Genomic DNA, 13,640 nt, shown 5'->3' on the forward strand with positions numbered 1-13,640 from the left:
ATTATACCACTGGCTATTCACTTCAGTATTTCTAGGACGTGGCATTCACTGTACATTTAATGGAATATGTTCCTGTGGTACCTTTATTTTATTTGTATCCAAATAGGTCAAGAAAAATTAAATGCACACTATGAACTGTTTAACCATTGAATTATTCAGACACTTTTGTCAAGCAGACAGAGTAAATACAGACTGAAATAAGTCTGGCTATCCTTTATTTTCTTAACCTGCTATACATTTTTGTTGAAGGGCAGAATACTTTGGCCACACAGTAAGGTAAACTAATAAAAACTGAAATATAGGCTGTGTTGATCAGTGAATTGGCTCCAAAATGTAGTTTCAGTGCTGTTGCTTCTTCATTAAAATAATTAATGTTTTTTTTTTTCACTTCTGTGAACAGCACATTTTTCAGCCTGTTTTTTTTACATGTTTTCTCCCTCTTCTGCCAGAACGGAGTCATGTCTGGACTGATGCAAATGCTGCTTCTGAAGGTTTCTGCTCATATCACAGAACAGCTGGGAATGGCCCCAGGAGGAGAATTCAGGGAGGCTTTCAAAGAGGTGCGAACTTGAAATGGCTTTTCTGAGGTCAGATTACTGGCCTTTTGCTTCCAGAGTTGAACTCAATAAAACCCTTTAGTTATTGCCTAGAAAAGAGCACTCTGGCCATACCTCTGCTGAAGCCAATGAATAGTAAAAATCATGTTTGACTTCAGACTGTACCTTAAGGTACAAACATTTGTAGACATAAGTGGTTGGAAAGCAATTCAAAAAAAGGCTTTAAATAAGGCTTTTTCCTGATGATATTTGTGAAGACATTTGTTTTCATTAATAATTTCGCTTCTTTTAAATAATTGTTTTTGAATTCTGAATATTGATCTTGGTCCCACTGTTGGTGGCATCAGGATTTCAGGTTGTGAAAACCAGCTCTAAAGGATTAAGGAGATCTGACACCTTCCATTCATCTACAAAGACTGGGGAAGTGAAATATCTGACTGGTCTGTTAGTCCTATATAGTCTTTTAATGTCACCTTTTGTACTACTGCCAGTAGTGATACTGAATTAAATAGTGGCTGTGTTTTGCACTACTCTTTTTTGTCTGGGAATACTGGGACACTATTTTCTGTGTAAGCATCCATCTTGCAGAATGTATCTTGCTATTTTTATGTAAATTATGTACTAGTAAAGAAATCCAAGACACATTGCTGATAAACAATCTGGAATAATTTGGCTATATTTATCCTTAATAAAAAGAAAACTTCTTCAAGGTTTATTTTCTTGAGCATTCTTGACCAGAATGAAACATTTTAAGTGTTTCCCATTTTAAGTGGGAAAGAAAAACTACTAGCTCTGTCCTGTTCTAAAGCAATTACTGGAAATTTTTAAACAACTAAGCACAGAAAAGAATTTTCTAGAAATTCTGTACTGTGCTAAAATTTGTCAGTGTGAGCTACAGCCAAGTCTGACATTATCACATGATATCTGGCATCAGTTATTGTCTCATAAGCTCTTTCTTTAATATATTTTACCATGACCAACTGTAAGGTTGATGATCCTGTCAAATCCTAGGTGAAAGCAAAATGATGGCAGTTGGTTCACCTCAGACTTTATTCAGGCCCACATAGACGCTGAGCCCCATTGTCACCTTACGTAGTAATAATCAGAAGCTTTGTGCTTCTGTACAAGTAACCTCGAGGGTGTGGCATTGCAATTTAATGGTTTTACTGTAATATCTACTGCATTTTATAGTGGATTTATTCCTTTATGAAGTAATCCAGTAGTATATTGTAAATTCTATTTACTGCAAAGCCAAAATATTTTTTTTGTTGAAGTATGACACTACTTGCTCTTCTTTAAGATACCTTGTATAACACAGTAAATCCTTAACGTTCCTTAATAAGAATGTGCTGTGCTGCAGTATGAAATGTTGAGTAGTTATTTGTATCTTCTTTTTCAGGCCAGTAAAGTACCTTTCTGTAAATTCCACCTCGGTGACCGGCCCATCCCTGTTACATTTAAGAGAGCAATTGCTGCACTTTCCTTCTGGCAAAAAGTCAAGCTTGCTTGGGGCCTTTGCTTCTTATCTGACCCCATCAGGTATGAATCAGCACACCACATATTTTATGTTTGGGATGGATTATTCAATTCTTCAGTTTGACTTTAGTATGAGGGTACCCAGCCTGATACAATGAAATATGAATGAAGGATGAATATACAACTATCCTGCAATAATACGTATTTTTGAAGTGAAAGCTGTCTTTCTGATCTTGTGTCAGGCCTTCCTTTGTCTTTCAGTGCATTCCTTCCAGATGAAGTGTAAGATTTGGTGTTGAAGAATTCCTGGTATACTTTAAAAATGTCTTTAAATTATTATTTCATTATTTTTGTGCAGAATATCTTTCCCACTACTGTGTGTGGATATTGTAAATACAAGAGGGTAAAGGCCTCAGTACAATAATTTGTATATTCTTGAGTTCCATATCCAGCCATCAACATGAGATTCCATGGAGAATGGAGTAAAAATTCAACATCAAAATTGTCAGTCTGTTGATGTTTCTGTGTCTGTGTTGAAAGCTAGCATTTCTCTTTTAGCTTGCCCTGATGTTTGTAGTCTTCTTTTCATCTTGGAAACTAAAGGAAGCCTGTTTGACACCATTCTTTAATAGACAGTGATGTCACACAGATAATTTCATTGTGACAGGCTACAACCCACAACTAGGGGTGCTAACAGAAGGGTTTATAGCACCTATGAAAAGAGTAAAAGCTCATTAAACTTACTTCTGCAGTTCTTATTTGGCATTTCCTGCCCATTTTCTATTTTTCTGTTCTGCAAATTGGTTTATAACTTTGACATCCCTGCTAAAGACCTGTGATTGACACTAGGAACCTGCAAGTCTTTGTCCATGCCCTCAGACTGTGCATTACAGTGTGCCTTTTTGGTTCCTTAAGCAGAGTCTCTGTGTGTTCAGATCTGCTTCCTCAGAAGAGCTATGTGTAGGCTCTTCTAAGCTTATTAATGCACACTGAAAATGGGGCACCATGGTAACTCCTGCCTTTGAAGCCCTAGTGCTTTTGCTGAGTTGAGTTGTCAGCTTTTACAGTGGGAAAGGAGAAAATCTAGTTGAACTGGCTAAAGGCAAGTGACCTCTTTTCTTTCCCTTTCCTTCACTGCAGAGGCATTGTTAGGTATCAAGTTCAACAGGTTTATGGAGATTATTTTCCTTCTGGAGAGGAAAACTGGGGAAGAGAACTGTAGACTGTTCAGGTGTAATGCCCAATTGTTTTGAGCCATTAGTTTGTTTGTGTTGACCTTTAAAAGTGTAACAGTTACTGAGAAAACCTACCTTTCTTTCAGTAAAGATGATGTGGAGAAATGCAAACAGAAGGATTTACTGGAACAGATGATGGCAGAAATGATTGGAGAATTCCCTGATCTTCATCGAACGATTGTCTCTGAACGAGATATTTACTTGACCTACATGCTGAAGCAAGCAGCAAAGCAGATAGAACTACCTCGAGCTTCAGAAAGTAATTGTTTTAAAGCAGAGACTATAACCAGCAAGATGTTCTTTGTGTACTGGTCCAAAGTTCAGTTCTCAGGAAATCTGGGATGTTCTGTTCATGAATGCTACATGTCACATAAGATACAATGCTTAAAGAAATTAAGAAGGGATATTACTCCTCTGTTAAAACAACCTAGAGCAGTAAACTCTAAATTATGTTTCTTTTCTCATTGTGTTGTTCAGAACTGTTAAGTACTAATTAGCCAGAAAGCTATTTCAAAAGGCAGGGATCTGGTATGACAGCACAGTATGGGACAGTCATCTATCTTGCTTGCCCTGTTGTCCCACCAAATTCATTGTTGTCACTGGCTGCTGAAGGATTCATTTCTTGATAAGTTAATTCTCTGATTTCAGTACTCTTCATAGACTTTTTTTATAATTACAAATTGGGCTGCTAGGAACTTTGATCTGGCAGTAATAATCATATGTGACTGCTGTTTCAGCAAGGTATAGGCATATAGAAAAATAGTATTTGTCTAATCTTTGAAGTATTCTGCTGCCATATGTAATCAACATGCCCTTCCTATAGATAAGCATACTGAAGTATGTTACCTCTTACTTAATATCTTAAGAAGATAGTGTTTGTCATCACTGTAGTGCAGATCTGTTGTAGTTGCAGTTCTGCTTTAGAGTAATTCTAGAACAGACTGAGAAAAAGAAAATTTAGAAAAAAACTGTTTGGTAAATATGTATGATAATTCAAGTGTTTTCAATACAATTTTATTCCATTTTGAAGTAGGCTGCTCTTCACATGTTTACTTTTTTTCTGGAAAAATCAAGGGTGAATATTTAAAGCAAAACAGTGTAAATTGTATTTTATATTTATGTATCATGTAGAATCTTCCACATAGGAAGGCAGCCTGATTATTATTCCTTAGAAAATTTTTCTGAGTTAGTTTTACTATGGCATGGTGCTGTATTTTTCAGTGGGGAAAACTTCCAGAAACCACATTTTGGATGTTGTGAAATACGGGTGGTAGATGGGAGGTGAGGGTGAGAGCTGGCACATGTTGCATTGGTCTGATGGTTGCTGGCTAACTGGCCTGGGTTTGCTGTTGCTGAGGCCAGGTCTCTAACAGTGAGCTTTAGAGAGCAGGTGTGATCTCAAGCATTGTTCTCAGATTGTGAGCCCAAATCTTGGTACACTTTGTGTGCCAGGTGCCACTGTGCAAAGTGGTGGAGAAAGTTCTCTGTTCAGGAGCTGGCAAAGAGCAGGAGTGTTCCTCATAAGCAGCACAGAAACATGACCTACACAGAAAAGAAGTTAATTTAGCTTGCTGAGCCTGTCATCCTGAGGCTGAAGTATTAGCACCGCCAGGTCTATTTATTAAATAAATGATTCCTGAAAATCTGGAAACCATGCTGATTTTTTCTGACTTTCAATGAAAGAGGCAGTAGGTGAGATCAGTATGCAACAACAGGGTTTCAGTATGTGGTAGTAAAAGCCCCTGTATCTTGGAAAAATCAATTTTGTAGTCTCACAGATTGGCTATTATTTATAGCTTGAAATTAGTTCTTTTACAGATATGTTCCTTTCTCTTCATTCTCTTTTCTTAGATGAACCTAGAAAATATATCCCATCTGTTGTAGTTGGTGTTGTTGGCATGGGTCACGTACCTGGGATTGAAAAGAACTGGAATTCTGACTTAAAGATCCAGGAAATAATGAGGTAACAGTTGTGCTTTACTACATGTTGCTGTAACAGCTTCTTTTGCTAAAAAACAGCAGTATCTTTGGAGTTTTCTTGGTTGATTGTCGCAGCTTGAAGAAGCATCTCTGCTGTCATCCTGCCCTGTCAGCTCGCTGACTTGCTGTGCAGTGCTTGCAGATAGTGCTGACTGCAAAGAAAAAAATCAAAGGAAAAAATAAATGGTTGAATATGGAGGGAAGTAGAGATGAAAATATGCCCTTGTCTAGAAAGAAAATTAATTGGTCCTCATTTAAGTCTTCTAAAATGAAAACTCAAATGAGGGCTGTTGAAGAAGGTAAAAACAGAACAAGGCTTTTAGTCTAACTTAGGTAAATATAAATAATTTGATGTAAAGCTTTTGTTTTGTCAGGACACTGCTGGCTCTGTCAAGCTTAGTGTCACAGTTGCTTATATGCTATTTTAAGTGTATATCTAAGTAATGACTTTTTAAAATGTGTATATCTGACAAATTATGAACTGGTTTAAGCCATTTACCTTGTGAACTCTTGCTTTGAAGTACCTATTGAAATAGATGTATATGCTTTGTAAAAGACAGAACTAAAGAACCAAAGCATTTAGACTATGTGTATCCCATAAAGCCAAAAAGGTCAGGACTTCAGAAATACAGGAGAGATTATAATACAGTCTAGTAGTATTGGTCTGCGATACTTTAGGATTATGGAGTCTTTCAAATATTCACACTTTCCTATCACATCTGTTTATTGTGCTTATGTAACCACCTCACCCATCTTTTCAGAGGCTATGAAAACCAGAAAAGACTAACGTCCACATAAATGGTATATTTAGACATCAAAAATATGATTTAGAGAGACTTTTGTTGTCTGGATTCAAGAATGCAAAGTATAGAAGCTCTGCCTAGCCATTTGTAACTATCTTTTAAGGCTAAGCGTCACCTGGCATCACAAACTAGATGTCCATTTTCCTCTGCACCCTTGCAGATAACCTGTGTAGTTGTATGGTGGCTGTTGGTCACATCATTGGCAGCACAGAACTGAATAGCCCAAGCACCAAGTGCATGTCTTCAAGCCTGCATGGAAGGCTGATTTGACTTGATTGTCTTTCCCATGCCAGTGCCATAACTGAGCAGAAGAGTTACTAGTATCTTTCACAAGACATTAATATTGCATTGACTTGATTTTCTGAAATAATATTAAGCAAGTGGCACTCATAAGAGTGCTATATTTGCAACTTATTTTTCTTTAAAATTTTTTGCCCTTCCTGCTGTTACACTGCAGTTGCAGAGCAGAGTTAGGGCTTTCTTTTGTGTGTTTAGTGTTCATCACCACTCTAAGGTGGCAAGTTTTTAAGACTTTCACAAGTATTTAATTAAATTTTAGAAGTTGCAACGTGAACTTGAAAATTTTCTGGATAAAAACATACATATGTTTCTAATTTTTAAGTTCATGCATTGAACTTGACTGCAAGCAGACCTTACTGTCTGCCACAGAATATTTTGAGTTGGAAAGGATGTAGAAGGATCGAGTCCAACTCCTAAGTGAATGGCCCATACAGGGATTGAGCCCATGACCTGGGCATTATTAGCACTGTGCTCTGATCAACTGTTATTAATTTTTTTTTTTTAATTGTGGTGAAATATTAGAGTTGAGTAAGAGTAGGTGGAGAAAGGTGTAAGAACATGTAAAGAGATGCCTTTATACCATTCTTGGATCAATACATATGCTTTTTTAAAACTCTCCTGTATATGGCTGTAATGTGCAAAGTCTTACTAGTAATAACTTTTCCCTAGTTTGAACACATGGATTTAAACTCAGTCTAGTTGTATCCTAATTTCAGCACATTTAACCTGCTTGAGAGCACCCAGTGGTTTTGCACTATTGTAACTGATTACTTCTGAATACATTAGAGACTTTTTCTGGATATAAATAAATGATAAGTTGAAGCTCCTTTGAAACAGTGTATGGAAACTTCCGAGTTGCTTATGAGAGGATTATGAGGTGCTGTGGGTGTAGAGCCAGCTGAGCTGCTGCAGAGCCTGTTAGTGAGGGTGTAGGGCTGCACGTGGATGTGGCTGTGCTCTCAAAGTCAGCTTTATTGGGAAGGTAATATTTACTGCTTGCTTGATATGCCCACAGTGAGACTGCTTGAATGTTGGGCAGTAGACCTGGTGTGCCTGTTGTCTTCTGCTGTCCTGGTTCAGGTGGCCAGTGCAGAGACTTCCAAGCAGCTCTGTGAAAAGCTCAATATTCTATTTTAGTATTCTTCAAAAAAGTCTGAATATTGACTTAGTTATTTTGTCAGGGTGATGGACAAGTAAAAGTTCCTAGCTGTTAAGAGTGGCATAAGTAGAAAAGGCTTTGTTAGTGTTTATTAATTTTTGTTATTTAATTGTATGTAACCCTTGAACATGAAAGAATATATTGTTCATTCATGATGCATCTGTTACCTGAAAATTTCCTGCACTATGGGGACGAAGGGGAGAAAAGATTTGATTTTTTTTTTTAATTGGAAAATTCCTACTGTTTCCAGCAATACAAATATTAATATTGTTTTCTATGTTTTGTTTCAGTGTGCCTCCTCCATCAGCTTCAAGTAAGATTTTCAAATTTGTTTTAAAAGCAACATTTTTTGGACTGTTGGGATATGGCTGCTACCGAATAGGTCACAGGACAGTTCAGTTTGTTCTCTCAATGCCAGCAACACAGAGCTATCTTCAGAGGCTGACAGAGGTGCCTCAGCAGTGAACAACAAGTAGAGGCTCTGTGTGAAGAAGGTGGCAGAGGAAAAGGTGATGGAGGCAGCGCATGAACTGAGCTGAAGAATGAGGATTCTAGTCAGAGCTGATCGATGCTGAGCAACACTCAATCACTCTATAATAAAGGATTTGATACTAAAGTTACACCAGCTATGATCTAAGTAATAGTTTTGATTCTTGACAGGTGTGTTGCATGAAACCAGATGATTCCAGTTTGAGGTAAAAGAAATGTGTATGCAAATATATATATATTATATATGCATACTATATACATGTATACTATATATATGCATTATATATAATATATATATATACACATATATATAAAATTGATGATGTAGTACAGGCAGTTTAAAGACTGTTTGTTCATGGCTCCTTTTCCAGAGAAAAGAACAACACAAAGTAACCTAATTGACTACATCTCCTCTGAAGTTCAGGGACACTTGAGTGATTCTTTGCTTTCTTTCTTAGGTATAATAATACCAAGTGTTTGTTTCTGGTGCCAGACACTTTTACACATAATTTAAAAGGACATCTTGTCAATGTATGTTTTATACCTAAAACATTTAGGCTTTTTTTAAACTTAAGAGCTTTCCAGAAATTTCAGAATTGTACAGGCTGTCATACGTACATGGCTCAAATTTTTTACAAGCCTTACAGAAGAACAGGAATGTTGCCTTTAGATTGCATCCCTTGTTACCACCATCAGTTGAATTGTTTTTCTCCTGCATAGAGAAGGTATAGCCACCCCATCAGAATGCAATGTGGTTTGTGTCAGATGTTTACAGGACACTCTGTTCCTTTAGATTAGCTTATTTAAACTATACTAATTAGCCAAATTCTGCTGGTTCCAGTATTGTAAATTTAAGAGACTAGAACTACTGTACAATTTACTTTTGTTTTTCAGACCTTTCATATTTGGCATAAAAAGCCTGGAATTAACCTGCCCCTTGTTTTTGCTACATGAAAATATTTTATTTATCAATGTAATTTCTCGGTGGATGAATATTTTAATCTATTTAATAGGAAAGCAGTGTTTAATTTAGTTTTTCAACCAAATGTAGCATTTTATTTGGATTACCTGATATTTATACATAGAATTAGGGGTACTACAGACTGCTGTTACTTTTTTTTTTTAATTATCTGGAACACTCATCCATCTTCAATCTATTTATTTCTTTTTTTGTTTGTTTGGGTTTTTTTTTTAATCCAAGGTTCATATTTCATTGGAGTTTTTTGGTATCTTCCCTTTTTACAGGATTGTCAGTGATTGTAAAATGCCCTTGGCAATCAGCTAGTCCTAGTTCAACAACACAGATAACACTGTCATATCGAAGTTAACCCGATGTATTTGAATGGGGAAGTCCTATTTGCTCCTCAGGCTCATATACAGTTGCTTATTGCTTAAAGTGAGATTTTTATCTGTATTTATTTTGGGAATGAAAGATGGGAACCAGTATGTGAGGCAGGAGGAGGAAAAGGTGATGATGTGTTTTGTGTTTCTTTGTGGTTTTTCAGTTGGTTCAATAAAATCCTGAAACCACTTTTAATAGGGTATATTTCCAAAGGCTTGTGTTGGAAATAGTTCCATACAGTCTTTTATTTGCTAAAACTATGTACATCTATCTTCTGTACAGTGTAGTCTTTTTTGAGCTTTTAAAATTAAGGTTCTGATGCTCCTCTCTTTGATGACACTGACTTTGCTGGGAGCTGGTCTGTCCATGCAACCTGATGCTTTTCTGCCTTGCTCTTTGAAAATTGTATGAGTTCCAGTGCAGCAAATTATTAAACTGCATGTTTATCTTAAACCTTACTGAATCTAACCTGATTCTGCAGAGGTCTTAAGATGATGCTAGGTGCTCTTCTTGGGCTGGGCCTTACAGGTGTCCAGGGAATAAACCTTAGCAAATGAGAATGACAGCAATTAATGCTTCTAGGTCACAAAGTGTAAATGATAATACAGAAAACAGTGGGGGCAGGTCCTTTTATTTTCTATTTATTAGTCATTAAGAAACCACCAGCCATCTCTAGCAAGAGGAGAAGCCGCATTTGTAAACAATTTATAGAAGAGTGACTGCCTAAATTTTGATTCCTGTTTTTTAAAAACATTTAATGTGTTGTTTACAATTAAGCAGTCCTATTTGAATAATTCTATTACATTTTATGTACATTTTTAAAAGATGAAAGCAAAAGCTTAATTTCACTCTTCTCCTGTCTTTACTGACATACCAAAATGTTGTTCTGTTGGTTGTTTTCTTGAGAATATTTAGCTGGTAGAATTAAATATATGGATATTTTGCTTTAAGTTATCTACAGATTTTTAAAGTATCTGCAGGTATTTTAAAAGCTCTGTAGATCTTTGATATCTATGCTCAGGTAATTTTACACAAAGGAAAACAAATCTAAGGTAAATTGTAGATAGGAGCCTTAATCTTGGGTGGGACTAATGCTAAATGATTGTCATGGAGCATTCTTGCAGACTTGATGCTTTATGCTTTTTGGTCAAAAGTGATTACCATCTAAGGTGTCCATTTGTTATTCAGTTATTCCCTCCAGTCACTACCTTAAGTCTGTTATTTCAATTTTTTTTTTTTTTTACAAAGCATATCAGCAGGTTCTTCAGAGAGCCTCTTGGAGAATTTGCAATTTATCTTCCCACTGTTACAGATTGGCAGATCATATGCATGCACTGTTTATTCAGTGGCACTGGAAAGTGATGAATTTGCAGACCTAACAATTCTATGAATCCATACACAGATTCTTGATGTTGTGTATTCAATGTGTTGTACTGTTTATAAACATAATCTGTGTTTTAGGTCCATTCTTTTCTGTTCTAGTCAGTCCTTTCAGTGTTAGCAGCATCCTGTAAAATTTAAATATATGTTGAATTGTCCCAGCCCCGCCTCAACCTTATGAAGCCATATTGTATTTTTTTGGTGACATGTACATCTGTTTTATGCATTTGTACATGTGATGTAAATTTGAAGTATTTTTAACAATGTGTGCCTTTAAAGTGATTTAAAGTAAACAGCAGTATGTTCTATTATATAAAAAATAAAATATTTTAACCACCATTTCTGTTGAAGGTATTTATTTTCCTAATTAACCAGTATTTTTATTAAGAGCAAACACTGGTTAGCTAGATCTAGTACAGGATAATTCCTCCATCTAACACATTTTCCTGCTGAACATAAGTTGAACTCTTTACATCCTGATGAGAGGAATCAGAGTGTAATGCTCAAGCAGGGGAACTAGTTTCTCTACCTACCACATGTAACTGGTTAAGAAGAAAAGGATGAATGTGAGAACTTAAATTCAGAGTTCATAGTTAGGTGTGGTGAGTTGATTTTGTTGTTGTTGCTTTTCTTTTCATGTCTCCAGTGCTCTGTTTTGCAAGGAGCTGACGGCTATAGTCCCGGTCCAGCAAAGCACTCCAGTGTTGGCTGTACATCAGGCACAGTCATTTGTATTTAAAATGCTGTCCTTTGTGTGAGAAATAAAAGTCCTTTAGGTGCAAAAGATGGTGAATAGTGACAAAGAGCTTTATCTTTCAAATTGACACAGGTAAATCAATATGACCATTACTTAAAAAAATATACTAATACAAAGACTTGTATTAATATATATGACAAGCTGTATTCAATACAGATAATGTATAATCTGTGTGTACCCTTTGTCAATCTGTGGTCCATCCTTTTTGGTAGTGTGTAAAGCAAAATGCAGCCCTTTTTTCCTTGACCAGGCAAAGTTCCCTCTAGCTGCAACTGGAGCTGTAGCTGCAAAGAATTGCTGGTTAAACCATTTAGGTGAAAGAAAAAGCTTAGAATACTGTAGTCCTGTATTGTCCCTGGGAGTGGCAGAGGACGCTGCCCAGCAGCTCTGCTCTGGAGCAGTGCTGGGTCAGAGGTTCAGCAGCAGCTGCCTGCTTTGGGAGTGTATCGCTCACCAGTGTTACATTGCTCACTGCTGGCCCACGTCACGTTTGAGGTGTCCTTTCTATACCAAATACTGACCAAAATTTAAAAATTGACTTTCTGAAGTGGATTAAAAGGTCTGTGTTTCCACTGGAAGCTGTATTTCTGTATGTATGGTAAAACATCTAAAAAAGTGACATATCAAGTTACTTCAAAGTGCCGGGCAGTGGGAGCTACACACGGAAAAGAAACAGCACATTATCACTTGTCTAACTCTTGAGATACTCATGTATGTATTTCCCTGTTTCTTTTTAAAACTGAAATAAACTTTAATTTTAGACTTGAGTGTTTTAAGACTGACATTTTTGTAAGATGTAGGAGCTTTTAAGTATTGGCAGGAGAAGGGTTACTCGTGGGTCTGACTGATGGACAGACTTCAGGGTGGTGTCAAGCCCATGCTGTGGAAGTGCACATGGAAGATATCAAACACAGGACAAACACAGTTTACTGACTCTTCAGGTGAAAAAACGCAGCAGCTGTGTACATCCTCATACCAGCAGGTCTAGTGTGTACGTGTGTATGGGAGGACCCCAGGAACAGCTGAAGCAGCTGTCCTGTTCAGCAGCTCCCAGCTGAAGAAGCTGTCTGGGAGTTGTGTAATTATCCCCTCCCTTGACACTTGTCTTGTGCCTGCTGCAGAGTGGAGCTTTCTGTGTTCCAGGGAGGCAACGGCAGCAAAGATGGGGCTACCCTTACCCTCAGTCTCAGTAGAGAAAAGGCTGGGAGCTGGGCAGGTGTGTGCTCTTTCCCATCACAAGCCCTTGTCCTTTGAGTCCTGACACCTGACCTGCCTCTGGCTCCTTGGTTGCTCCCCGCTGGGGGTGACTGTGCTGGAAAGTGAGCAAACACTTGCTTTTACTTGTTGGGTGTTTTGTCTGTTGATTTGTGTAGTATGACACCGAAAATTCTAGTGATGATGGGGGCAGGGGGAAGAGGCACACAACTACTTTCACGCTTGCCTTATCCAAGATACTTGATATTTGTGTATCATGACTGATGCGTAAGGGAAGGTGGAAAAAAATATCCCAGCGATGGTAACGTGTCCCTGATTCTGGCTACAGAGATGATTTACAAACTGGACAAAGTAATGAAAAGTGATATTTGATTAGAATGGGCTGGTTATTAATGTGATATGTCTCTGCAGCAACTAAGCTGCACATCTGCTTTCTCCAGGGCCAGCAGGAGAGCTGTGTAGACAAGGCTGCTCAGGTTTGTCCAACTGCAACAGGGTTCTGGGTGTGCATCACCTGCCACTGGGCAGCTCCTCTCCCTCTCCCTGCTGCCATCACCATGTTGTCTCTCTGTCACGGTTACACCCCAGTTCTTTAGAGCTGAGACTCACGACTGAGTTTAACTGGAAAGTACAAGTCATAGTGATAATTTAGTGCCATCTACTGTCTGCAGGTGGTTTACCTGATACGTCCAGGTTTGAGTGGAGGCATCCACTGGACCCTTCAGAGAAAGCAGGTGTGCGCACCTTGGAGAGGCTGCGTCTTGACCCACGACTGAGGTAGCTGCTCTTAACTGAAGTAACAGAGAGCAGGAACATTCTGAGTAAGTTCTGCCGGCCGGGCGGCGCTGCTCCCGGGGCCGGGTTTCACCCGCCGGGCCAGCCGCGCCCCGGCTCTCCGGGCGGGCCCCCGAGGGGCGGGCCCGGCCGCGGCGCCGCCCCGCCCGCGC

The 13,640-nt window shown here is 38.2% G+C and overlaps 1 protein-coding gene across 3 annotated transcripts in view; it reads left to right on the forward strand.

The window, feature by feature from the left end:
* TRABD (TraB domain containing) overlaps positions 1-12,245 on the forward strand; it is a 33,863-nt gene extending 21,618 nt beyond the window's left edge. For all 3 annotated transcript variants that reach the window (XM_021555204.3, XM_021555208.3, XM_021555207.3), the window contains 5 exons: positions 450-560; positions 1,957-2,096; positions 3,355-3,527; positions 5,120-5,231; positions 7,801-12,245. In XM_021555204.3, the coding sequence (XP_021410879.2) occupies positions 450-560; positions 1,957-2,096; positions 3,355-3,527; positions 5,120-5,231; positions 7,801-7,975 (711 nt within the window). In that variant the 3' untranslated portion in view covers positions 7,976-12,245. The remainder of the gene's footprint in view (positions 1-449; positions 561-1,956; positions 2,097-3,354; positions 3,528-5,119; positions 5,232-7,800) is intronic.
* The last annotated feature ends 1,395 nt before the right edge of the window (positions 12,246-13,640 follow it).

Source organism: Lonchura striata, chromosome 5, assembly GCF_046129695.1.
Source record: "Lonchura striata isolate bLonStr1 chromosome 5, bLonStr1.mat, whole genome shotgun sequence".
Classification (NCBI taxonomy): Eukaryota; Metazoa; Chordata; class Aves; order Passeriformes; family Estrildidae; genus Lonchura; species Lonchura striata.